Here is a 27,883-nt window from a genome sequence, read left to right as displayed (position 1 = left end):
TAGCTTAAGTCAATCTAATCAGAAAAAAATCTATAAAATTTCTATGTAAGAAAACTTGCTAAGATTTTCTTTGTAGCTAAATGCATGACCAGTATTAGTAGATGTTTCATCAAAATAGGAAAGAATGTATTTTTTTTCTCTAATTCACAAAGAGAATGGTCTATATTCCTTATTTGTAGTGTTCATATTTTGACATTTTTCTACTAAATTGGGTCCGATTATATTTTTCAGTAGAATGTTTGTTCTTTTGTGTTTATTTGATATTTGGAATTGAAAAACCTACTTACCAATGACTGTGTAGTAATGGTGTTTTGTCAGTTTCTTTATATTTCTAGTTTGTTGGTTTGTTTTTGTTTTTTAGTTGGAAGATATATTTCAAGCATTCATTTTTGCAACTGGGAAAACTTCTTTGTTGAGAAGATTTATACCATTATTATTTTTTTAATTTTAGAAATAAAAATGTCTCTCATGATATGACTTCCTTTTAACTCTCCAGGCTTTTCTTCCGCTATTCCCTACTTTTCTCTTACATACCACTAATATAGCCTGCTTCTGGTGCTTCAGCTCTTTCCAAATATACTTATAATTTTGCCGTTCCTGACATTCCTATGTAACTATGACTCAACCTTCGCATCCTGGCTCAGCAGTTATATCTTGAAACTCTTTGTAAACCCTGAGCACCAGTCTCCTCACTTCCCACCTTATGTTATCTGTGTACATGTCTATGTTTCTCACTAGAGAAACAGGGGGTGCTGCACGGCTCAGTCATTAAGCATCTGCCTTCAGCTCAGGTCATGATCATAGGGTCCTGGGATTGAGCCCCGAATTGGTCTCCCTGCTAAGAGGGAAGCCTATATCTCCCTCTTCCATTTCCCCTGCTTGTGTTCCCTCTCTCACTGTCTCTCTGTCAAATAAATAAATAAAATCTCTAAAAAAAAAAAAAAAAAAAAAGAACATGGGCCAGATTTTCATCTTTTTTCTCTTTCACTCCCATACAAGGCCTGAAACATAGTAGGTCTCTTGATTTTCATGTATTGTACCCGACCAAACTGAACTCACAATGGTCACCACACTTGAGACTTGTCCCATTCTAACCCATCCTCCTAATGTCCAACATGATCATCTTGGGTTTCCATCATCCCTTTACTTCCCACTGGATGTTCGACCTGACTTCTCCAGTATAAACTGGAGTGCTTAACCAAGAGGTGACCCCTTGTCCAAGTTCTTTTGCCTCATCTTCTGGGAGTAACCACCTCAGGGTTTGTGCTCTCTTGCCTCAGAAGTGGTTTCTTGTGATCCAGCATCACCCTCTAGAGACTGAGTGGAAGAGAGATGGGTGCATCAGACACCATGGCCATTCAATACTTTTTGTTTGGGATCTATGCTCTTCAAGCCACTTTTTGATTGTTATTGGACTTACTATATTGAAAAGTTGTTGATCCATAAACAAGAACATCTATGATCATTCAGAAGTTTCATTTTTCACTATAACGGCATTAATTTGCATTCTGTGGTAATTAATTAGCTTCTTGAATAATTAGATGTTTTTCAAAAGATTTATTTATTTATTTATGAGAGAGAGTGCAGGGGGAGGAGCAAAGGGAGAGGGACAAGCACAGAGCATGGAGCCTGATACTCCGATCCCAGAACCCCAAGAACATGACCTGAGATGAAACCACAAGTCTGGTGCTCAACTGACTGAGCCACACAAGCACCCCTTGAAGATTTAGTTTGCATAACTATTACTGATTTATTCAGTGTCCTTAAGTTGAAAGAACTAAAACTCAATCAAACTAGCTTGTGTGTGGAGCAGGGGGAGGATCCTTTAGGTGCAGCAATAAGGGAGCCGGATATCATGGGAATTCATGAACAGAGCTTATGATAGAGTTGAAACTTTGGGGAACTGAACCAGGAAAGCTGTCAGAACCTGGGCTGGCCCTCACTCCCTCTCTCATGGGTCTTCTTTCCCATTACCCTTTTCTTTCCCTATACTCTGCATATCTTTCCATTTCTTCATAGCATCTACATATTCTTACTGCATTATAAATTTGACTTCCACAATCTATCATGGCCTCTTCAGCTTTTCTCTGTGTTAATTTCATTCTCTCTCTCTCACTTTCTTTTTCTCCACCCTCCCCCCCAATTTTTCAGAAAGAGAATTGGTGTCTGTAATTAGTCTACTTTGCTTTATCTCTCTGACTACTATCTTGGTCAAATGATGATCATTTCTCACTTGAATCAGTACAGTGATCTTCCTACTACCATCTTCCTCCACTCCCAATCCATTTCCCATATCTTTTCAGAGATTTCCCATTACCTACATGATAAAATACAGCTACTTTAACTTCCTTATAAGACACTTCATGTTCTAGCCTCATGACCTCGTCCCCAGGTACCTCACCAGCCTCATGTCTTAACTTCTCAATCTTGTACTCTGCCTCACATCATGCTGAAATTATTTAAGTTGCTTAAAATACGCTATGTTTTCTCTTACCTCTGGTTATATGCTCTTCCTTCCATTTGGAAAACTCTTCCTCCTCTACAACTGGCCTTCTCTTACTTAGCTTTCAGCCCCCAGCTTAAACATCACTTCTTCCAGGAAGTTTTCCTTGATCAGGTTAATTGACTATGCTGCTAGATGCTTCCATAACTTTCTCTATCATAACAGAGCAATTTATGTCTGCCTATTTAATCATCAGGCTTTCTAGAAAGAGTGTAAGACTCATGATAGCAAGGAATGTGTCTGTTTTGTTCACCATTGTATTCCTGGTATATAACAGTCACTTAATAAATATTCGATAAATGAGTGTAGGTCCTACCATAGGTAATTGATATTATTGGGAGCAGGGTCAGTTCATGGCATGTGGATGTACCTTTATCCTAACTAATGTGTCTTAAGCAGATATGTGAGAAGAGAATCTTCCCTTAGTAGGGGCTGTGGTGCTGTTAGACAACATGATGGGAGCGTTTAACACAATTACCCAAAATCTGATTTGTCAGATTTGGAGACACAGAAGATTAAATGACAACTAGGTTGTAAGAGTCCTGTGGAGCTCAACCTGAAGCAACTTAGTGACTGCCCTCTGCACCCCCATCGTAACAAAACTAAAATTCCAACTCCTTGCCATGACCTGCAAGCGCTCACATGATGAGGCCTCTGTGTGACACTCTCAGCCCATCCCACCCACAGTTTCACTCACTCAATCCCTCCAGTAACGCCAGATGTTTCCCATCTTGGGGTCTCTGCACTTGCTGTTCATTCTGCTTGGCGCTCTCTTCCCTAGATCACTGTATAGTGGGGTCTTCCTTTATTCTTCAGTTCTTACCAAAAACATCACCCTCTTCAGTGATGGATTGGATTCCCAATAAAAGGATTGGATTCCCAATAAAAGGGCCCTGATTCCTTCATAATACTCATCATAAACTAAAATTATCTGGTATGTTTGCTTTGCCATCTCTATTTAGAAGGTAAGCTCTAAAACAGCAGGGAATCTAGATGTAATGTAAGAATTTAGAACAGTATTTGTGACAATAGTTGCTCAATACATCACTGAATGAATGAATGAAGGAATGGCAAGGCTTGGGCCCAGAGTTAACATAGGACTTTTTTTTAAAAATTAAATTGATTTATTTATTTTCAGAAAAACAGTATTCATTATTTTCTTCACCACACCCAGTGCTCCATGCAATCTGTGCCCTCTAGAATACCCATCACCTGTACCCCAACCTCCCACCCCCCGCCACTTCAAACCCCTCAGATTGTTTTTCAGAGTCCATAGTCTCTCATGGTTCACCTCCCCTTCCAATAGGACTTTTTAAATCTGAACCTTCTTCAGCTTTGCACTACTTTACTGTTTCCTAAAATAAACATAAGAAGGAGACAGTCTCATGAAATATATGTCAACTATCCCAGATAGAGGCTTGTATGCTATCCACTCTTCCCTGCAGACTCCTCCAGGATCCCTCATCTCTCCCTGACCCACTTCTGACATTGACCCTCTATTCTGACAGCCCAGGGCAGGGTCAGACATCAGCAGTCTCTTTTTTCCTGCTGACTAGGGCCATTCTGGGTACTACCCAGGCTCCTGGGGTCCATGCACAACAGAAGCTATATGAATAACAAGTATTACTTGGAATAGGAAAGAGAGTTAGAGCTTTATGGTTATACTACCTGGACTTCTTCCTGTCTCACTGTCCTGGCTGCACAGACATGGGCCAGGCTCTTCTTTAGAAGAGCATGTGAAGTTGACTGACCGATATCTTGGGATGTAAACTATCCAAAAAAGTACAATTCTGCAAAAAGATTTAAATATGCATTTGTCAGAATGGTCACTTGTCAAATGTTTCTGTTCCACCATTCCACCACTTCATCTGTAAATCTGGCATCAAACCCACAGCAGTGTTGGTATCTATAGATTCAGGGAGGAATCACTGATGCCACTAAAACCAAATGATCTCAGTTCCCTTTGAAACTGTAAGGCCTTTGTTGAGGAATGACACGGTAGTCCTGCCAGAACCTGAGAAATACCTTTGGAGCCCTTTGCACAGCACATTGGCCCGGCAGGAGCATTGTGTACAAGTCGATCTTGGAAGTGGATGGATTGCCTGGTCATCCAGCAAATGAGGCATTACGCGTTTGTCTGGTTGAGAAGAGATAAAAAGCATGGATCAGACACAGTGAAATGTGGCCAACGTTTGGCAGGGGCTTTCCAATGAAAATAAAAGGTCTTAACAAAGAGTGGAGCTTGCATTTTCAGATCTCCTAGGAGAGAGAATTTGGTGTCTGTAATTAGAAATTTTATATCAGGTGTTAGATTCACAAAATGGGCCGGCCACTCTCTGGAAGCCTGACTGCCGAGGACAGAGAGTCACTGTGCTCACGGCTGGGTTGGGGCTGCCTGAGGGGAGTAACTTGTGGGTTGGTTTGAGGACCAGACCTGGCTGAGGCCCAGCATGTCGAAGAGCAACAAGTTATCCAAGAAGAGGCAAGGGCCAAGCACCAGAGAATCTGCAAAGACAAAGAAGCTACTGTTCAACCCTGACAAGTGCCAAGAAACCTCCTTTAACCTCATTGCTTTTATTCAAACATTTAGCAGGAAACTCATCCTTATGCCTTTCATGGTAAAAATCTTCTGGCCAGCGTTGAAATCAGGTAACATAAGGATAGATGTATTTGAAAGTAAATGGAAAAATGGGAAAGAATGATGATGTCGTTCTCTTAAGAAGTCTCAGTGGGCTGGGAATTTGGTGGTTTTGAGGTGAATTCAATTCTTCATTTCCTGGCACTTGGATATTTATCTCTGCCTTTGCAGGGGATACAGTGACTCATTTGCACACAGGGTCATACAGTGCTTTCTGGATGGTGATAAACATTCAGAGAGACAAGGTTAAGGTGATCTGAGGCCAATTTTACCGATTGAACTCATAGGGTGTTTTCCTAAATTAAATCAAATCAGTAAACATTTATCAAGCATCTGCCTATCATATGAGGGGCTAATATGCAAAAATGAACAGGATTTGAAATGCAGGGAAATGAAAAACAAACTGGCAGCATGGAGATTATAGTTAATCTTTTTCTGAATTGTCTCCACAGTTAGATACAGGAAGGGAAAGAACTTTGTAACAGCCAAAAGGGAAACTTTTCTGGGAAATACCCTTAATCTAGCCAAAACAAATATTTAGATCTGGGAGAAAACAAAAGTTAAAGTGAATGTAAAACTGGTCTCCACATTAATATGCTAAGAAAGTCAACCAACTTTAATAAAAATACTGAACCTTTACTATGCAGTAGGTACTGGTTCTATGAAATTAATAAGACTTGGCCAACATGCAAATTTAAACATGTATTATTCCATGCAGGAAGATGTTCCATTGTCTTCATTTGGGGGGGGGGGTTGTTGTTGTTGTTTAGAGATATTAGTTAAAGAAGAATTTTTTTAAAATATTATATTTGAAACTCATGAATTTGGCAAAATCTATTATGGATTCCCTGTGTATTGACAGAAGCCATGTGGGCCATGGTATAATTAGGTGGATTTGTACTTGGTTAATTGGCCATAACCAGCTGCATTGGTTTGTTGAATGATGGCAGCAGCACCCCTGAAGATTCTTTTCTTTTCTTTTTTTTAAGATTTATTTATTTATGAGAGAGAGAGAGTTTGCAGAAGGGAGGGGAAAGGAGGGGAGGGAAGAGGGAGAATCTTTTTTTTTTTAAGATTTTATTTATTCATTTGATAGAGATCACAAGTAGGCAGAGAGGCAGGCAGAGAGAGAGAGAGAGAGAAGCAGGCTCCCTGCTGAGCAGAAAGCCAGATTCGGGGCTTGATCCCAGGACCCTGAGATCATGACCCAAGCTGAAGGCAGAAGCTTTAACCCACTGAGCCACCCAGGCGCCTGGGAGAGAGAATCTTAAGCAGACTCCCCGCTGAACCTGGAGACCAACACATGCAGAGCTCAATCTCACAACCCTGAGATCATGACCTGAGTTGAAACCAAGAGTCAGATGCTTAACCGACTAAGCCACTCAGGTACCCTGTCCCAGATGATTCTTGAAGACATTCAGGCTGTTGGGGCTAACTGAAATATCACATACCTTTGTTTTGCATTGGAATTATACTGACTTTATTCAGCCAACACTAGCTGAGAAAAGCAGCAATGAACATTTAGAATGCATGCAATTCATTCATTCCTCCAGCTAACCTAAATTATATCCTTAAATCAGATTATACCACTAGAAGGTATATTCCAGGACATTAAGTTAGCTTTTCACAAAATTGTCTTTCTTGGCCCCAGAGGGTTCTGCGAGGCAAGGCTTCCAGAAAAAAAAGGGATATGAAAACTCCTGATAGGTTGGAACTACTGTAAAAATAAATGGAGAATTATTGTGAGAGATTACAAGAAGAAAAAGAAATAGACATTACTGGAAAAACCAAAAGCTGTATAAGAGGGGATAATGACATTAATATCCTGCTTTGTTCTACTCGAATGACAATTATACATATTATTATATCATAAACATCGTTGAGCACTTAACCATGGTTTAATGGTAGTTTACCTGAAAAATACTAGATTTTTATTTTTAAGAGATAGACCTTGCACTCTCTGGGGAGTGGGAGGAAGGACGGAGGGAGCGGGAGAGAGACATAAGCAAGTTGCACACTCAGTGTGGAGTACAGTTCAGGACCCTGAGATCATGACCTGAGCTGGAAACAAGAGTTGAACACTTAACCAACGGAGCCACCCAGACACCCCCAGAATTTTTTTTTTAATATTTTATTTATTTGACAGAGAGAAACACAGCCAGAGAGGGAACACAAACAGAAGGACTGGGAGAAGGAGAAGCAGGCTTCCCGCTAAGCAGGGAGCATGATGTGGGGCCCAAACCCAGGATACTTGGATCACAACCTGAGCCAAAGGCAGACACCCAACAGCTGAGCCACCCAGAAACCCCCACCCCCAGAATTTTTAAGATAAACTTTTATTTTAGAATAATTTTAGACTAACAAAATATTATGAATCAGGTAGTAGAGAGATTCCAATATATTCCACCCTAGTTTCCCCTATTATTAATATCTTATGTTGGTATATTTGTCACAATTAGTGAACCAATTCTGATACATTATTAACTAAACCCATGCTTTATTCAGATTTCCTTGGGTTTTACCTTGTGTTCTTTTTCTGTTCAGAATCCATCTAGGATACTACCTTACATTTAGTTGTCATGTCTCCTAGAGAGCCTCTTGATTGGGCCAGTTTCTCAGACTTTCCTTGGTTTCAATGGCTTTGACATCTTGGAGAAGTCAGCTGCTTTGTAGAATGTCCCTCAGTTGGATTTGTTTGATGAGGTTATGAGTCTGGAGGAAGATTACAACAGAAAAATGCCATTCTCATCATATTATATCAATAGCACTTACTACATATATATATATACACACACACACACACACACACATATATATATATATATATATATATATATATATATATGTGTGTGTGTATATATATATACACCACATCTTCTTTATCCATTCATCTGTTGATGGACATCTAGATTCTTTCCATAGTTTGGCTATTGTGGACATTGATAAACATTCGGGTGCATGTAACATATAATGTATTATTTGTTTCAGAGGTGCAGGTCTGTGACTTATCAGATGATTTTGCCTGCATTCCCTCCTAGGGTCTTCCAACTTCCAAAATAATTTTTTATATTTGTATACATTAAGGTTCACTCTTTGTGCTGTAAAGTTCTATGAGATTTTATAATGCATAGTGTCATGTATCCATTGCAACATCATACAGAATAGTTCACCACCCTAAAAAATCCTCTGTGCTTTACCTTTTCAACCCTCTCCACTTCCTGAACCCTTGGCGACCACTGATCTCTTTACCATTTCAACAGTTAAGCTTCTTTTAGAATGTAATATAAATGGAATCATAGAGAAGGTAGCCTTTTTGGACTGGTTTCTTTCATTTAACGATATGTATTTAAGATTCTTTCATTCATCGCTTGGCTTGATAGCTCATTCTTTTTTATTGACAAATAGTAATATATTATGTGGATATGTATTCTATTGATTATCCAACATATTGAAAGACATACTGGTTGTTTCCACTTAAAAATTATTTTTTTTAGGGGCGCACGGGTGGCTCAATGGGTTAAAGCCTCTGCCACGGCTTCGGTCATGATAATTTTTTTAAAAGATTCTATTTAGTGGGATGCCTGGGTGGCTCAGTTGGTTGGACGACTGCCTTCGGCTCAGGTCATGATCCCGGAATCCCGGGATCGAGTCCCGCATCGGGCTCCCAGCTCCATGGGGAGTCTGCTTCTCCCTCTGACCTTCTCCTCGCTCATGCTCTCTCTCTCACTGTCTCTCTCTCAAATGAATAAATAAAATCTTTAAAAAAAAAAGATTCTATTTATTTAACAGAGATCACAAGTAGGCAGAGAGGCAGGCAGAGAGAAGAGGGGAGGAAACAGGTTCCCTGCTGAACAGAGAGCCCGATGCGGGGCTCGATCCCAGGACTCTGGGATCACGACCCGAGCCGTGGCAGAGGCTTTAACCCACTGAGCCACCCAGGGGCCCCTTAAAAATTATTTTAATAAATTTCAAACTTAAAATGAATCAGCAAAAATTTATATATAAATATCAAGCACAATATTTAAGCCCTTTTAAAAAAATGAATTATTCAAGTTTTATTTTGAAATCTAAAACTAAGATTTTTGAAATGTATATTTGAAAACATAACTTCTTTAGTTCTGTAAATACAGTTCACATTGAGAAAAAGAATGAAAAAAGAAAAACCTTGATGGTCTGTTCTGTGAAAAAGAGTATAAATGTATAACTTGTGTAATACATTTGTAGTACTTATGTATTACTTACTATTCAGAAGACAGGTTAGACCCAATGTGTGATAATTATCTTGATGTACGTTTGGGCTTAAAATGAATGAAAATGGCTGATAGGTGAGGAGGGCAGCTTGCTTCTATCAGGAAACGTTTAATCACGGGCTGGGGTCAGACCAGAGCAGATGACCTCTGAGTTCTCTTTCAGCTTTTATTCCATAACCTGGGCTTCTACTAATGAGCGCAACATGTTTTTAATTGCTTTAGCTCATCATGCACAAATTGATGCTGCTAATATAAATGCATTTAGTTTATTACTTTTCAGGCCCCCAAGAAACCCTTAGCAATTTGCTTTATGTATGAGAAGAAATGAACCCCTATCTCCTTAGAATCAAATTGAGAACATCTATTCATTCAAACCAGTAGTATTAGTTTCCTAGGGCTGCTGTAATAAATTGGCAGAACCAGAGGCACCTGAGTGGCACAGTCAGTTAAGCAACCAACTCTTGGTTTCAGCACAGGTTGTGATCTCAGGGTCTTGAGATCAAGCCCTGCATCAGGCTCTACACTCAGCACAGAATCTGCTTTTTCCTCTCCCTCTGTTTCTCTCCCTGCCCTGCCACACCCTCCCCCGCCCCATGCCAGCTCGCTCTCTCATTCTCTCAAATAAAGAAAGAAATAAAAATCTAAAAAAAAAAAGTTGGTGAGATATTTTTATCATTCTCTATCTGACATTAACTCCTTAGTCTAGTTTTTCCTTCCTGTAGCCCTGCCAGTCTTTCTGACCCAAGTGCTTTCTAAGAAATTTCTGCTTTCACTTCCTCCAGGAAGACTTCCCTGACCACTGTTGTCTTACTCACCCTTACAGGCCCAGCATCTAGTGTGGTCCCTGGCATGTGAACAGAGTTTAATGAATATTTGTTGAAAAAATAAATGAACCTATGAAAGGAGAACAATAATGTTACCCACGTTTCTTTTGAGTTATGGAGAAGTGGTTAGTTTTCAATGATGCCTGGGGAATTTCAGGAAGATGAGACTTCATAGGAGGTCTGTTCATTCTAGAAAACCTTTCCATTGAAACCACATCACAAATATTTAAAGAAAATAAGATGTTTAACCTAAACTGTTTTGTTTCTTGTATTCTCGAGGACCAAGAATGTAGGGAATTAAAGATAAATGCCATGCTTTCCATGGAGCCAATTATTTTAATTAACATTGAGCAATTCTGGACAATGGAAGTTTTTTGTTGTGTCGTGTTTGGGAATGAGGAGGATTGAGTTCTTCTGATGAGGCTCCATGATATCACTAGGACGGTGGGTGAAAGAGATAAGAGGCTTTATTCAGACTGTGAAACTTCTGTTGTTGTAGAGAAGCCCCAGTTGGACTTACCAGAGATAACTGGCTTAATGAAAAGGAGTTTAGGGTCCCCTGGGAGGCTTAGTAGGTTAAGCGGGTGACTCTTGATTTTGATTCAGATCATAATCTCAGTGTTGTAAGATCGAGCCCCACATCTGGCTCCATGCTAAGTGCTGAATCTGCTTGAGATTCTCTCTCTTCCTTTCCCTCTGCCCCCCTGCCAAAGGCAATTTAAGGGCACATTTGAGGCTTTGAAATTGATTTAAAAATTGAAGTTGCTGTCCTAAAAGCCAGCTAGTTGCTGGGAAACCACCTCTTCCCACAGTAGCTTTTTGAGAGGTAATTCATGGTTTCAAAAACCATAAATGGTGTTTTTGAGACGGAAGCTTTATCCTGAATTGAGTGTTATTTTCACCTGGGGTTAGAGGCTCGGAGGCCCAAGTGCTAAAGTAGAGTTTCAAGGTTTTTTCCTCTTGAAGAGAGTTAATGAATGTATTGGACTTGTTTTCTCATGGCCTGACTACTGGGAGAGAATTGCCTGACTCTAACTCTCTAGCCCACACTTAATGGGTTTGACCTTGAACATGAACCCTCAAACTTACTCTGGTAACTGGCTGGGGAAACAAGCTTCAGGACTAGTGTTTGTTGGATTGCAGAGTAACCGTGACCACTGTCAATGGAATATTCCACTTCTGGTGGAGGATTTTATAAATATTTGGAGTTGCTTTTGAGAATCCCCAAGGTGAATACGGACAGAAAAGACTGAAAATAAGGTTTTACCATTTAGAGGCAAAACTACAGACATCTAAGTTTGTTTGGTGATTTTTAGCACCTCTGTCAACAACAAACCCAGCAACAATCATTGGTGCCCACTTTGCGTCAGGCAACATTTTGGTACTGGGGTCATATCAGTGCCCCCACCTTGCTTACATTCCAGGGGAAGCAATATTTAGCAAAACACACATCAACTAATAGAATGTTAGAAGATGACAAATGTTATGGAAAAAAGCAGAGCAGGGTAAAGAGAATGGAATGTGGGGGTAGAATGCAGTAGGAAAAATGACAACCAGATGGGCCTCCTTGAGAAAAGGAGATTCCTGCAGGAAGTGAGAAGTTAGCCATTTGACTAATAAGGGACCGACAGATGAAGGCAGGGAGACTAGCCAGTTGGGTGCCACTCAGGCAGGATGGTTCTGGTATGCTTTAGGACTGGAATGGCTGGAGCAGAGTGAAAAGAGGGAAGAAGAAAAGGTCAGAAGGGCAATGCCAGGTCAAATGATGCTAGGCCTCATAGCCTAGCTCATAGTTTTACTCTGAGTGGAAGGGGAGCCACCGCAAAACTTTGATCAGAGGAATGACATGATCTGACTTGAGTTTTAAAGAGATCCCTATGACTGCTGTGTTGGAAATAGCCCACAGATGTGAGGGGAGAGGCAGAGAGAACAGTGGGAAGGCAATCTCAGGAAATGCAGCTGAGGGATGATGGAGATGTGGACCTGTGATCAGAAGTGGAAAAACGAGATGTGGACCAGTTATGGGCATGTGCTGACGGTAGAACTATCTTGATTTCTGGGTGAATGTGGTGCATGAGAAACAAGGAGAAGGGTCAAGAAGGACCCTATGTTTTTTGCCTGGAAGAGGAAAATGAAGAAGCTGCTATCAGCTGGGTTGAGGGGGGCCGCAGGTAGTGCCGTGTGTGTTGGGAGTGAGGGGTGTAGGTCAGGAATTCAGTTTTGTCTACCCAAGTGCAAGTAACAGCCAGTCTTAGGAGCTAACTTGCCTCAAGCTTATGCGCTCCTTGCTTGCTGACCCAAGCCCCTTGGCGTGCAGGGGACTAACCTACTTCCCTTGAGACTCGCACACCACTGGCCTTGAGGAGTGAAGGACCAGAATTTCCCAGAAGATAAAGCCTGACCGCACTGGAAAGAAAACAGCTGCAGCTGATGCCAGCAAGTCTATTCAGGGTCATGTCCACCCTGGACTAACTTCCCGGGAACCTGCTTCTCCTGCACAGAGCAGCCCCCTTCCCTGTCCCCCCCCACCCCCCGCCACTACCCTGCCTTCCCTTTTAAGCCCTTGCGGCTTCTCCTGGACAGGGAGGATGGTCTTCGGGGCATTAGTCCACTGTCTTCCCAGGTTGCCTCCTTCCTGAAATAGAACAACCTTTCCCTTCCCAAAAGCACTGCCATCTCAAGTATTGGTTTTCCAGGAGGGTGTTAGCCCTACCTGGGTTCAGAACTCTTTCTCTGTGCAGTAACAGAAGGTAAGTAGTAGGAACTGAACATAGAAACCTGAGTTCAGAGGTCAGGTCTAGGTGGGAAATACACATTTGGGAGTCAGCTTACAGGTATTATTTAAAAGGACACCTGAGTGGCTCAGTCGGTTAAGCATCTGTCTTCAGTTCCAGTCATGATTTCAAGGTCCTGGGATGGAGCCCCACATCAGGCCCCCTGCTTCATGGGGAGTCTGCTGCTTCTTTTGTCCCTAGCCCTGTCCATGCTCTATTTCTTTCAAATAAATAAGTAAAGTATTTTTAAAATTTTTTAAAAATAGAGCCTCTGGACTGGGTGAGATGACCAAAAGTGAGTTGGTGGAAATGAGGACCAAGAAGTGTCCCCCAAATGCTCCTCTGTGTAGAGTCAGGGTGGAGAGGAGGAACCACCCAGAGAGACTGAGAGGAGAGACCAGGGAGCAAGGACAAAAATGAAGAGAGCCTGGCATGCTAGAAATCCAAGTGGAGAAAGTGTTCTCCAGGATAAGGGAATGATTGACAGGTGCAGGGCTGCAGAGCCTCGAGCACAATGCATGCCAGCCGTTACCTGCAGCAACACGGGGGTTTTCAATGACCTTGCAATCTGAGTGAGGATGAAAACTAATTGAAGTGGATATAAGGAAGGAATGGAATTGGAATCAAAATATTTAGATAACTCTTTGTAGGTGTTTCGCTGCAGAAGGAAGCAAAGAAGTGAAGCGGTTGCTCGTGCAGAAAGTGGGGTAAGAGTGTTCTAAAAGTAGGAAAATAGCAGCAGATATGGTGATGGGAATGATAAGTACAAGATGAAACATTGACAGTTGGGAGGTGGGTGGACCACTGGTACAAAGCCTTCAGAGAGAGAGGGCTACGGGGAGAGAATGTTCTCTGACTTGGAGCAGGGAAAGGCACGGGCAGTAGCTGGTCCAGCTGCAGGGCAGAGGGGAACAATGCTGGTGGCCAGACACTCATGGTGGCTGCAGTGTGTGGGTGTTCAGGTTTCTCCTCTTTCTCAGTGAGTTAGAACTCAAGGTCCTAAGTTGAGAGTGGGAATCTAGGGGAAGGAAGTGTTGAAGGTTTGGAGAAAGAGGAAATAGTGAGAAATCGTATCGAGGGCAGTGGAGAGGGTCTGAACAAGGACGCACAGTCTCATGTACAGCCATTTGCAGCTTGTGTAGCCCAATGCGTGCTCTAGCCAAGGGACAAATAAAAATAAAGTCAGGGAGGTCAAAGGCATATGCAAGGCATTGTTTAGAAATCTCCAGATGTCCATTGACTTGCAACCTCTCTGCGTTAGTCTGTTAAGATTCTTATAACAAGATACCCCAGACTGGCTTCAACAACAGACGTTTATTTTCTCACAGTTTTGGAGGTGGGAAGTCCAAGGTTCGGTTTGGTTTCTTCTGAGGTTTGTCTCATTGGCTTGCAGAAGGTCACCTTCTGGCTGTCTTCACATATTTCTGTAAAAACACCGATCAGATTAGACCAGGACGACCCTGTCAGGGTCATGACCCTGTTAGCCTCATTTTACCTTAATCCCTTTGAAGGCCCTATCTCCAAACGCAGTTACATTTGGAGGTACTAGGGTATGAGGGCTTTGTTACATGAATTTTGAAGGCACACAATTTAAACCACAACATTGTCCATCTATGCAATGCATCCCAGAGAATCATCTCAACATACACTTTACTTGTGTACGTTTGCTTTAACTTTCTGTCCCCAGAATACAAAATTTATACAGATTCTCCCTTTGGGAGCCTTAGGTGGAAGGAGCTGTTTTTCTAAGAGGTAGGGTTGGTATCTTCCTTACTCTCCAATGTTTGCAAACTTTTTCAATCCACAGTAAAAATATAGACTTTGTATTTGACTCAGTACAGACACATATAAATATGTAACTGACAAGTTCGCACAAGTCAGTGCAATGTGCTTTGATGTCCAAGACATTTTCTGTTCTTCTCCATTTTATTTTTCAAATTTATTTGAGATAAATAAATAAATAATAATTACATAGTTATAGATAAATAATAGTGCAGCAAGGAAAGAATGGGCTATTGATTTAACAAAAAATTGGATTCTATCCATTGAGAGGCCAGAAGGAGGGGAATGGGGCATGAAGGAGAGATAAACTCCCTATTCAACATAACAGGAAAGAAATTTCTCAAAGAGTTGAATAAAGGTATAGAAAACATGCCAATTACTTTAAAATAGGGAAACAAAGCATAGAAGAAACAGTTAAGAACGGGCAGAGAAGCTGCCACGAGGGAGAGCAGGATGTCACAGGATATGAGGGCTGAGGAGGTGTGACCGAGAGCTTTTTGTTTTTTGGTAGCTTCTGAGCGGTATTTGACTTTTTAAACTTTATATATAGATTGCTTGATAAAAATGAAAAAGAATGTATAAAAATACACATAAGATATGTAGCCACCCTGTTCTGCAGACTTTTAGGGATAGGCCGGTTGAATTTCCTGCTACATACCCAAACCTCCACACCAAATGTTTATAGATTTTTACTCAAAATCCCAAACTATGCATTCACAAGTGCTTGCATTTTAGACCAGAGGTTCCCAACCCTTTTCCAATGTATGAAGACACCTGTTTCTTTAAAAAGAGAGATAGGCAGTTCTCCAAAAGAAGACTGTCCACTTGGTTAATTTTTTTTTAATCTATCTTCATTTTTTCAAATCCAAGTTTACCAAGCAACATTCTGGTGATAATTTTTCTTCCTGTATAAATTTGTCTGTAAGTAAAATTGTGTATGGCATTATTACTTTTCCTTGTAAGTGAATAAATCAGCATTCCGTATTATACAGCAGTTTCTATGAATGGCTTTTTTTTTTTTTTTTTAGCATGAGTCTTCAAGAAAATCCTCAAGTCTGGGTGCCCAGCAGTAAGAAGGTTCAGCACTTCCAAAAGAACAGGCCGAAAGACAGGATGATGGAATGATGGATACAGGTACTCCTGCCTTAATCCCAGCTGTTCTGTAGGTGACATCTCTCCATCTTGTCTTTTAAAATCTCACACCCTAACCTGATACAGAACCCGCATTCCCCATACTGTTGCAACTTTGAGTTTTCCTGGTAGGGAAAGTCCCCAACTATAGTGTTCTCTCCAGGAAAAGTGGGCTAAGGCGGAGTTTTGACTTTAATTTGGAATCTATTTTATATTGATTATTTAAACCATTTTCATAAACTACCACTTACATGTTATCTTGATTCATTCAACAGTCATCTCAGTCAATGAACAAAACACTTTGTTGGGAGAGATATGATTACAAAGATGGATTATGATAATGTAGAAGTAACCCAAGTGTCTGAAAGGATAAGCAAAATGTGGTATCTACATATAAGGGAATATTATTCAGCCTTGAAAAAGAAGGAAAGACTGACACATGCTAAAACAGGGGTGAAAGTAGAAGACATTCACTAAGTGAAATAAGGCAATCCCCAAAAGACAAATACTGTATCATTTCATTTATCTGAGGTCCCTAGAGTTGTCAAATTCAGAGAGAGAGAAAGTAGAATGGTGGCTGTTAGAGGCTGGGGTAGGAAGGAATGGGGAGTTGTTATGGCACAAAGTTACAGTTTTGCAAGATGGAAAGAGGTTATGGATGATGAGGTTATGGGTGGTGGTCATAGTAGCATAACCACATGAATGTGCTTAATATCACTGAACTATATACTTAAATATGATTAACATGGTCAATTCTATGTTATGTATATTTTACTACAATAAAGAAAAAAAAAGACAGATTATGGCTCCTGTCATAGGGTGCTTACAACCTCTAGGAGAGGCCTAACGGCAAGGTTAGCATTATAGAGATGCAGACGAAAGGTGAAGGTTAATGGGGAGGCCAGCCCATTTTACAAAGAAACTAATACGAGACGTAGGTCATTATACAATTTCCTCAAATGCTTAAGATCCGTTGAATCTCCCATTCCTACTTGAAAACCATAAGACACAGGGAACCTGACCGCCTTGTGCCTTTGTTTTCTGGCTCTCCTCCCTGGTTTGGACCTGAGAACCCCTCTGGCTCTCCTCCCTGGTTTGGACCTGAGAACCCCTCTGGCTCATCAGATGGCGCCGCCGCCCGCAGTGCATCTCCAGGTGCATAGGTGGCGCTGTGACCCTGGCCTCTTTACCACCACCACCTCCCCACCCTACCCCACCCCGCCCCGCCTCGGTGACCCTTACTTCCGCCTCCGGAGCCCGCCTCTCCTCGTAGGAACCCAGCTGCGCAGTCTCCGGCCGCGGGCCTGTGGCGAGCATGGCGGCGTCTTCAAGTGGAGAGAAGGAAAAAGAGCGGCCGGGAGGCGGTTCTGGAGCGGCCGGCGGTAACAGCACGCGAGAGCGACTGCTGTCTGCCCTGGAAGATCTGGAGGTCTTGTCGAGGTAATGCCGTCGGCCTGAGGGCCTGACTGGGCTGGGCCGGGAGGACTGACTGTGGGTCTGCCGCCCGGGGTGGCAGGGTGGGTTCGTTTCTGGGACTCCCCGGGGAGGCCGCGCTCCCAAAGACGGTGAGCGAGGTATCGTGGACTTGGTGTCCGCAGTCCTCCGGCTCTCCGAGACGGCAGCCCACTCCACCCTCCTTAGGGGACATTTTAGAAATGACAGTGATGCTGGAACCCCGACGTCGTCAGAACCGTAGCGGACCTTCCAGGTCGCCAGGTGTGAGTACCTTCGTCCACGGACTCTCGACACACCTTTAAGGAAACCCCCTCCCTGGGTCCCAAACGCTGGGAGACGGTAGTGAGGGGGAGACTAGTTGCGGACACAGAGCGCCTAGTGTCAAGGGGAAGTAACAGACGTAAACAGACATCATGGTGCGGAGCCTGTTCTTAACAGAGGTGTGCGCTCCGGGTTACTGAAACTCGAGGACTGTAGGTTCCCGTCTCAGTTGTAGTCAGGGCAGGCTTCTCGGAGAAAGGACTGCAGGGGAAGAAGGAGTTCACCGCATTCTGTAGGTAGCAGGTAGTTGGAGTAGCAGGTGCAAACGCCTGGAGGCACGAGCACTCGCGACTTGGTGCAGTTGCAAGTTTGGGGCGGCTGGAGTTCAGCGAGTATGGAAGAGATAGAAGCTGGATGTCACTCCCCTTATTCTGCCATCGTTCGTGGTAGTTTGTGAAGTTGAAGCCTTTAACTCTGTTACATTCACTTGGATGCTGAAATTGTTTTGGTTCTTCCTCCTAAAAGGTTGCTCAGATTTGACCTATAGTTCCCATCCCCACCGTCCTATCTTTTGATGCAGCCTCCCTACAGTTTCACTTGGCTTTATGCTTCTGCGCTTTCTGTATTGCCACAGCAGAGCTATCTTTTTTTAAAAGCATCTCGTGTCACTTTTTTCTGCTTTAAAAGAGTTGGTAGGTTCCTGATGCTCAGTGAGATACAGTCCAAATGTCTAGTCTAGTGTGTCACTTTTCCGTAAATAATGTTTACTTCTGAAGAAGTGACACCCCCTTTGGGAAGTAGTGGCTGCTGCCTTTTGTTCTGAGTGAATCTTGGTCTTTGAATTTCAAATCTTTGTCTTAGTATATTCAATGAACTATTACTTCTCACCCTTCTACTCTGGAGCCCAGTAAATTCATTTCTTTTCTGAGTTTACATGCAGTAACGTAATTTGTCTGTTTTGTGACCTGGTATATATTTCACATTCATCAAGTTAGGAAACTTTTTCTGAACCTAGGCATACAGGGTAAAGGTCTTTGAAAATTTCTTCTGACATTGGACAGCTTGGTAATCAGTCTTGAGACCTTGCCTCTGGATTATTTGGCTATAGCTCTGTATACCTGAAGTGGTTTCCTGACGCTGTTGGTACCAACAGGAGTACATATACATGATCGTCACGCACTCTTCCACTTGAGATAACATAAATAAGTAATTTATCAATTGTGTAAAACTTGAGACCAAATTGAAATTGTCTTGTAAATTGATCGGTTTATCTCTCCCCCTCTTTGATTGTTTCCTTAATTCCCCAGTATAGGGTTTTCTGTTTGATGAAATGTATCAAGAATCTGTTTCTGAAACTTTCCCACCTCAGCTTTCTAGCTGTGCATGATTAGTTGAGGTGCTGAGTTCTCTTTTGCTTTCTCTAAACGTAGCTGTAGTTCCATTGCCCTTTCCCCAGGAATGCTAAAAACACTTTGTCATTGATTTGCAGTCCTCACTGAATCTGTTGACAAACTAGAGATAAGCTTCTTCTTTCTTGGGGTCCTTGCAGCTTGGTAATAACCGTTACTTTAAAAGTTTTTCTTTTCCTCTGATTTTCTCATGACTTAATCTGACATATTATTTTTTATTGTTCATCTCTAAAGAAAGACTGGGTGACGGTAAGTGAGTGAAAATTTACCTCTTTTGTGACCCTGGAGATGGTTGTTGGTGGTAGTGGGAGAGATGTCACTTTGTGGTTTGCCCCGATACTCACTGATACTTCACAGAATGAGGCTATTCCAGTGTGATTGGCTTTCAAAAAAATCCCATTATATTAGCAATCAGATATAGCTACATGTACTGCTTGTGATCTGTGGTATGTGTCATTATCCTCTTAGTGAAATTTTTCTCTTGTTTGGTTTTTTTTATGAAAAATTGGAAAGAAAAACTAATGTAACTTGTTAACTTTAAAAAATAGTGTGTTTGAAATTTAGGATATATTTTTTGCTGTTACTTGATTATATAGCTTTTCAGTATATTTATTACTTTGTAAAATATGATAGAATGAGGTAATCTTTGGAGGAATTTTTAAAAATAGAAACACAAATTATAGTCTACAAGTTTCTCTTTTTTTAAAGATTTTATTTATTTGACAGAGACACAGCGAGAGAGGGAACACCTCTCCCTCAACAGAGGGAGAGGGAGAAGCAGGTTACCCGCTGAGCAGAGAGCCCAGGGGCTCGATCCCAGGACCCTGGGATCATTACCTGAGCCAAAGGCAGATGCTTAATGACTGAGCCACCCAGGTGCCCCACTACAAGTTTTTGTTAACATGTTTGTGACTCATAACTCAATTGTTCTTCAGAAACCATGTTGATAGGAGTCTTGAGGTTTCCACACCAGCCTAATGATCTGTTTATCTAGAATTTACCTGAAGTGTAGTATACCACTAATAATATGGGATCTAACCTTCAAGTAAATTATATTTCTGTGGGGAATTGTGGGTGGATCCTAATTTGATATGCCAGGAGTACAGCTTCTGTAGCTGGACAGGGCTCTATCTCCCACACCTGTAACCAGAGAGTGGACTCAGGGGTTCCTCCAGCCTCCTTTTACCATTGGGGAGGACAGAGGTTTCCACTTTGTTCTAGACTGGTACTGAACAGCACTAAGTCTTACAGCTTTTTGCTTCCCACTGTACTCCTGTACCTAAGGTAAGCTCTTTTAAGGTTTTCTGTGGATATATACTCCCCGATTTGCAAGAAAAGCAGAAAAAGGCTCATTCCACATCTCCCACCATACTTCCCATCCCCACCACTCCCACCACTGAAACCAGCCTAAAGAAAAGCAGAAAAAGGTTCATTCCACATCTCCCACCATACTTCCCATCCCCACCACTCCCACCACTGAAACCAGCCTTTGTGTAGACTCGAGGTTCTCAGCTGTTTATATCTCATCTATGGGGTAAAGAAAAAGGTTAATATAACATGCTGTCTTCATAAAATGTCTGTTAATCCATCAGCAAGTCTTATCAGCTCTACCTCCAAAATATATACACATACACATACATACATATACATATACATATGTAAGTGTATATATACGTACATATTTAAGATTTGATTTCTTTATTTGACAGAGAAAGAGTGAGAGAGGGAGATGCAGGCTTCCCGCTGAGAGGGAGCCCTACTTGGGGCTCTATCCCAGGGATCAGGACCAAGCCTATGGCAGATGCCCAACTACTAAGCCACCCAGGCGCCCCCCAGAGTATATTCTGAGTCTGTACACGTTTCACCTGTTTTGCATTACTATTGCTAAATCTTAGTGGCTAGGACTTCATCAGAGCCAATGTCATTTTTTGCCTGGAATACTACAGAAGCTGCTTAACTTGATTTCCATTCTACCCCTCTTAAAATCCTTTCTCCAGGTAGCTTAGCAGGTTGCTTAAAAACATAAATCAGTTCATGTCATTTCCCTGTTTAAAATATTTGGTCATTTCTCACTGTCCCTAGAATGAAATACTGGTCCTTTGCTGTGACCTAAAAAGCCCTAACACGATCTGGCCCCTCCCTCCCTAACCATGTCCTCATTTTTGTATCCTGCTTCCCAGTACCTACTGCTGTATTCTGACCACACTTCTCAGACCCATCTTTGGACCCCTGAACTATGTCTTTTACAAGCATTCTTCTTTGTGGCTGATTTTCCTCACTCAGAGAAGCTTTCCCTAACTCCACCCAGTGTAAGTGGGTGTTTTATTTAAACAACTCTTTTCTGTTGACAGTCATATTTCATTGGTATTTATATACTGGATATTAATTTATGTAATTATAGTAATAGGTTAAACTTGCATAAATGGATCTGGTAACAAGCACAACTGAGTCTTGCTGGTGAGAGCCCAAGTCACAGTGGGGCAGGGGCTGTGAATACTCAGCATGCTGTGGGTACCATGAATCCAGCAAGTCAGTTAGGTAGAGATCAGTTGATAAAGCTTCTATTGTATTTATTTTGCAAAGTTGTTTCGGTTTTTTGTTTTTCTTTTTTAGAGAACTTATAGAAATGTTAGCAATTTCAAGAAACCAAAAGTTGTTGCCACCTGATGAGGAAAACCAGGTAAGTGGCTTCTTTTTAAATTACAAACAAGAAATCCCCATAATTTCTGCAGTTTCCCTATTTACATTTACTTTGTGTGAGACAGGAAGATTGGAATATGTTAAATTATTAATTGCAACTTTTAAATTGATATTTTCTTTGAATCACTTAATATTAGGTAACATTGCTTAAAAAGAAAATATTTGGTTGGATTATGGACAATGGGGACGGTATGTGAGATGGTGAGTGCTGTGAAATGTGTAAGCCTGATGATTCATAGACCTGTACCCCTGGGGCAAATAATACATTATATGTTAATAAAAATAAGTAATAAAAAAACAATTTAGGATAACTTAAAAAAAAAGAAAATAGTTGTCTAAGGGTTTAGCAGTATTATTTTCTCTTATAGTTCTAGTTATACATTTACTCATTTTTGTCCTTTGAATTAGCCAACAAAACTTGTTAAGTAGAGATTAAAACAATATTTGAAAGATAAAAAGTTAATGCTTTCATAAACCAATCTTTAGTTATAGGCTTGGTTCCCCTAATGCAAATAAATGGAAATAAAAGAGCATGCATTTGTTAATAGAAATTATTTTGTGGATGTTAAGTTTACAAATTTTTATTTTCTTTATTCCTTTCTGTGTTTTGTAATTTTCTGCAGTGAGCAGATTTTTTTTTTCTGATCCAAAAACTTATTAAAGAGGGTAAATGTCATTTTATGTGTTTTTTACCATAATTTTGAAAAACTTAAAAAGAAAACATCTGGGAAGGACTAACCTTTTTAATGATACGAGACAGCTCTGTGCCTCATCTTATCTTAGTTTTATCTTATGATAGGTTTTGAGGGCAGAGGAATTTGATTGACTGTCAGTAGAGAAGTATCATAAAACTTGTTTTCTTCAGGGACACCTGCGTGTCTCAGTCAGTTGAACATCTGCCTTCAGCTCAGGTCATGATCCCTCAGTCCTGGGATTGAGTCCCAAGTCGGGCTCCTTGCTCAGTAGGGAGCCGCCTTCTCCATCTGTCTGCTTCCTCCTGCTTGTGCTCTCTCTCTTTCTCTGACAAATAAATAATCTTTAAAACTTGTTTTCTTCAAAGATTAATCCCCTCAGGTGGAGAAAGGGAATTTGATAAGGCTATAAGTAGAAAAGTTGGTAATCTTAGGGATATTAAAGTTGTTTTATGTATGTTGTTTATTTTGTTTTTAGGAAAAGCTTATAGAGAAATATGTTAATAGGGGAATGCTAGTCTCAGATACTTTATTGATAAATACCTGTGAAACTAAATAAGAATTTATTACAAATGAGAGGCGCCTCGGTGGCTCAGTGGGTTAAAGCCTCTGCCTTTGGCTCGGTCATGATCCCAGGGTCCTGGGATCAAGCCCCACATCTGGCTTTCTGCTCAGCAGGGAGCCTGCTTCCTCCTCTCTCTACCTGCCTCTCTGCCTACTTGTGATCTCTGTCTGTCAAATAAATAAATAAAATCTTAAAAAAAAAAAAGAATTTGTTACAAAATGAGCAAAATGTAATACAAGTTTTGACTTTATTTCCTAGGCATTTATTATATGCTTTGTAGGCATACTGATTATTCAGTAGGTCATAACTAAGACCTGCCAGTCAGCACTAACCTTTCTTATACTTTGTAAGGACTAGCAGTTCTGTTCTTAAAAAACAATAGTACCTTGTCACATAATGTCGTTATGAGGATTTATGATACTGCATGTTAAGTGCAGATAGGAAGAGCTTATTAATGAAAGGTTATTATTATCACCACCCCAGGACAAAATTAAACCTCATATTTAGTACCATAAATTCCTGTTTAGTTTTCACTGAAACTCTTAAATATTAATGGGATGTGCCCATTTGAAAATTTATTTACTATTTTTGGAAATTCTCTTTTTCAAACCATCTTCATCATAAAGTAAAACTATTCATGACATTACAGGTTTAATATGAGTTATAAGTTTTCTTAAACATAGTAGCACAAATGTGCAACTTTAGTTTTTTTAAGCATCATACATTTACCATTAAAGTATTTCTGAGATCAGTTCAACTCTGAGACAGCCATATTGAAGCGTTTACTATAATTATATTGTCAAGTTTCCTTACATTATTGTTTAATACTCTGCTCATTTATTTGCTATCTAGTTGATTATGTACAATTCTGTAACTTTAAGAAAAAATTGTGCATTTTCTCATAATGTCTTTGTATCCTGTTTAGTTTTTGAGTTTTTTGTTTAAATTTTTTTCTAGTTTAATTGAGATATAGTAGAAGTACAACATTGCATTAGTTTAAGACATACAACATGATGATTTGTTATATGTATGTATTGTGAAATGGTGTATCGCTAAGCTTAGTTAACATGGATCACCTCACAAAGTTAGAATTTTTTTTTTCTTGTGATAAGAACTTTTAAGAAGATAACAGGGAAACCATGGCACTGTTTCATGTACCTATTGGTGATTTCGGTGTCTTTGGAAAAATTTCTGTTCCATTTCTCTGTAACATTTTTAAAAACTTCTTTAAAGTTGCCAAAATTTACCATCTTAGCAGGTTTCAGGTATACAAATGCAGTATTGTTAACTTAGTCACCATTTCTGTACATTACATCCCCAGAACTTATTTGTCTTATAACTGGAAGTTTGTACCTTTTGATTATCTTCACCCATTTTGCCTACCCCCATCCTTGTCAGCCACCAGTCTCTATGAATTTGGCTCTTTTAGATTCCACATGTAAGTGAGATCATACAGTTTTTGTCTTTGCCTGACTTACTTCACTTAATATAATGGCCTCAGTGTCCATCCATATTTTCACAAATGGCAAGATTTCCTTCTTTTTTATGGCTGAATAATATTTCTCTCTGTGAGTACATACATTCCACATTTTCTGCCAATTCAAAGATATACAGGTACCCGGTATTTATAGCAGCATTATCAGCTATAACCAAATTATGGAAAAAACCCAAATGTTCATCAACTGATGAATGGATAAAAAGGTGGTGTGTGTATACACGTAAGCGCGCACACACACACACACACACAGGAATATTACTCAGCCATAAAAATAATGAAATCTTGCCATTTGCAGCAACATGGGTGGAGCTAGAGAGCATTATGCTAAGTGAAGTAAGGCAGTCAGAGAAAGACATACCATAAGATTTGGCTTTGTAGAATTTTTTTTTTTTAAGATTTTATTTATTGTCAGCGCACAAGCAGGAGGAGTGGCAGGCAGAGGGAAAAGTAGGCTCCCCTCTGAGCAAGGAGCCCAGTGCAGGACTCAGTCTCAGGATCCTGGGATCATGACCTGAGCCAAAGTCAGATGCTTAACGAACTGAGCAACCCAGGTGTTCCTCATATGTGGAATTTAAGAAACAAAACAAATGATCACAGGAGGGAAAAGGAGAGGGAAACCAAGAAACAGACTCTTAACTATAGAGAACGAAGTGATGGTCACCAGACAGGAGGTGGGTAGGGGGATAGGTGAAATAGGTGATGGAATTAAGGAATGCACTGTGATGAGCACTGGGTAATATGTAGAAGTGTGGAATCACCATATTATATACCTGAAATTGATATTACACTGTATTTTTTTAAAGATTTTATTTATTTCTTTGACACAGAGAGATCACAAGTAGGTAGAGAGGCAGGCAGAGAGAGAGGGGGCAGCAGGCTCCCCACTAAGTCCCTGCTGAGCAGAGAGCCTGATGGGGGGGCTCGATCCCAGGATTCTGAGATTATGACCTGAGTTGAAGGCAGAGGCTTAACCCACTGAGCCACTCAGGCACCCCTCACTGTATTATTACTAACTGGAATTTAAATAAAAACTGAAAAAAAAACCCACCACATTTTCTTCATCAATTCATTTTTTTTTAAGATTTTATTTATTTATTTGACAGACAGAGATCACAAGTAGGCAGAGAGACGGCAGAGAGAGAGGGAAGCAGGCTCCATGCTGAGCAGAGAGCCTGATGCGGGGCTTGATCCCAGGTCCCTGCGATCGTGACCTAAACTGAAAGCAGAGATTTAACCCACTGAGCCACCCAGGCGCCCCTCCATTCGTATATTGATAGATGGGTAGTGTGCTTTCATGTTCTGGCTATTGTAAATAATGCTGCAATGAACATGAAGGTGCCTATAACTTTTTGAGATAATAATTTCATTTTCTTCAGATAAGTGCCCAGAATTGGAATTGCCAGATCATATGGTAGTTCTATTTTTAACTTTTTAAGTAATGTCCATACTGTTTTCCATAGTGGTTGCACCAACAATTAACATCCCCACCGTCAGTACACAGGGGTTTTCTTTTCTCCACATCTTTCACAACACCAACTCTTCTCTCTTGTTTTTTGATTACAGCCTTTGTAACTGGTGTGAGGTGATATCCAGTTGTGGTTTTGATTTGCATTTCCCTGATGATTAGTGATGTTAAGCACTTTATCATGTACTTTTGGTCATTTGTGTGTCTTTGGGAAAATATTGATTCAATTTCTTTGCCCATTTTTAATCAGACTGTTTAGTTTGTAGAAATTTTTTTAAAGTTCTTCGTGTCAATTAAAATCATCTCAAATACCAGATTTTGGGGGAACCTCCATTATGTTATAGTTTTAAGGATGAACTTTAAAATTTTTTCTTAACCTGGGAAATGAATAAACCTCATTTTGGCATATTGGTACTTCTGAAAACTAGTTTTTTATGAAAGAATAGCATATAATTAGAAAAAGTAGAAAGTCTTGATATTAATCTGTTTTCCAAAATAATCATAGGTAGGTTATTTTTATTCTTAACATTGATTGGATGATACTTTGAGGGTGTTAAAATTTTATAACCTAACCAATTCATATATGAGTTCTTTGCCTCATTGGAATGTCACTTTTCAGTATTCTGCTGTCTGCTTTAATCAGCTGTTATCTGACAGGTCCTGGAGTTGTTAATTCACAGAGATGGGGAATTTCAAGAACTGATGAAACTGGCACTCAATCAGGGAAAAATCCATCATGAAATGCAAGTTTTAGAAAAGGAAGTGGAGAAGAGAGACAGTGATATTCAGCAACTACAAAAACAGCTCAAGGAAGCAGAACAAATACTGGTAAGTTGATAGAAGATCAGGTAAAAAAGGATATTAATCTATTTCTGAAAAAATAAATCTTCAGGTATTTTGAAGTGGCAGAAAACTTGACTTTCCAAGTCTAAAAGTGACAGCTAGTCAGTTTGGTTAAATGAAAGGCCATTGTCATTCCCTATTTTACTTAATATTTTCAGATGTCTGCATTGTTTTTGAACCATGTTTTCATTATTTAAAGGTTTCATAGGATTGAATTAATAGAACTGGGAAGTTTACTTTTATCCTGTCCTATTAGAAGTTTTCAGTTATTAGTAGTCTAAATCTTCAGTTTTAAAAATATTTTTAAATCAGTATAAATATGTATCATTTTATAAATGGATTAAAATTTATAATTGTCTGACACTCTAAGTGGGATCTGGTTTTTGTTTTTCTTCTTCTTGGCTATTGTTTGAAAACATTTTCTTTGCTATTATTTGCCCAGTTATTTCACTAAATACTAAACAGTGTAACTGTTATATGGTGGTATTGCAGAAATAGCTGAGTTTGATTCTCATATGGACCAGACATTGAGGGAATTTTTATCCCTGATCAATCTTCAAAATGTGTCAAAACAGGCTCCAGTAAATAGAAACCTGAGTGGTTCAGGGTGAATTAACCACTCCTGCTGCAGAAATGACCCCAAGTAAATGCTTTTTAAAAAAATATGTAATGAAATCTATTTTCCATTAGGAAAGAAATACTTACTAAAAGATATTCAGAAAATAAAGAGAGGTAGAAGGAAGAAGAAAAAATTGTGTTAGTCTCTCTATTCAGATTGCCATTAGTCTTTTGTGCATTTTATTTCAGTCTCAGACTTTTTTTTTTTTAATTTTCCAGTAGGCTTATAATTGATTTTTAAATTGAAGTCTGGTTGACACACAATATTACATAGTTTCAGTTTACAACATAGTGATTTTTTTTCCCAGACGTTTTCTATTTTTTATCTCGTAATTAGTAGGATAGTAAGTGGATTTCTATTACTACTTTTTAATTTTTTTTAATAAAGTATTTTTTTAAAGATTCTATTTATTTATTTGACAGAGAGAGAAAGATCACAAGTAGGCAGAGCAGGCAGAGAGAGAGGGGGAAGAAG

General features: G+C 40.1%; 1 protein-coding gene across 6 annotated transcripts in view; it reads left to right on the top strand.

Annotated features, from left to right (window-relative positions):
• Positions 1–27,883, top strand: part of MED4 (mediator complex subunit 4) — a 45,006-nt gene that overhangs the window by 10,055 nt on the left and 7,068 nt on the right. For 3 of the 6 annotated variants that reach the window (XM_032314667.1, XM_032314665.1, XM_032314666.1), the window contains 4 exons: positions 15,800–15,905; positions 17,176–17,342; positions 21,641–21,707; positions 26,605–26,775. In XM_032314667.1, coding sequence (XP_032170558.1) covers positions 17,218–17,342; positions 21,641–21,707; positions 26,605–26,775 — 363 coding nt within the window. In that variant the 5' untranslated portion in view covers positions 15,800–15,905; positions 17,176–17,217. The other 3 variants (XM_032314670.1, XM_032314669.1, XM_032314671.1) reach the window with 3 other exon arrangements.

Source organism: Mustela erminea, chromosome 15 (genome assembly GCF_009829155.1).
Source record: "Mustela erminea isolate mMusErm1 chromosome 15, mMusErm1.Pri, whole genome shotgun sequence".
Classification (NCBI taxonomy): domain Eukaryota; kingdom Metazoa; phylum Chordata; class Mammalia; order Carnivora; family Mustelidae; genus Mustela; species Mustela erminea.
This window is presented reverse-complemented; position numbering and strand designations above follow the sequence as displayed.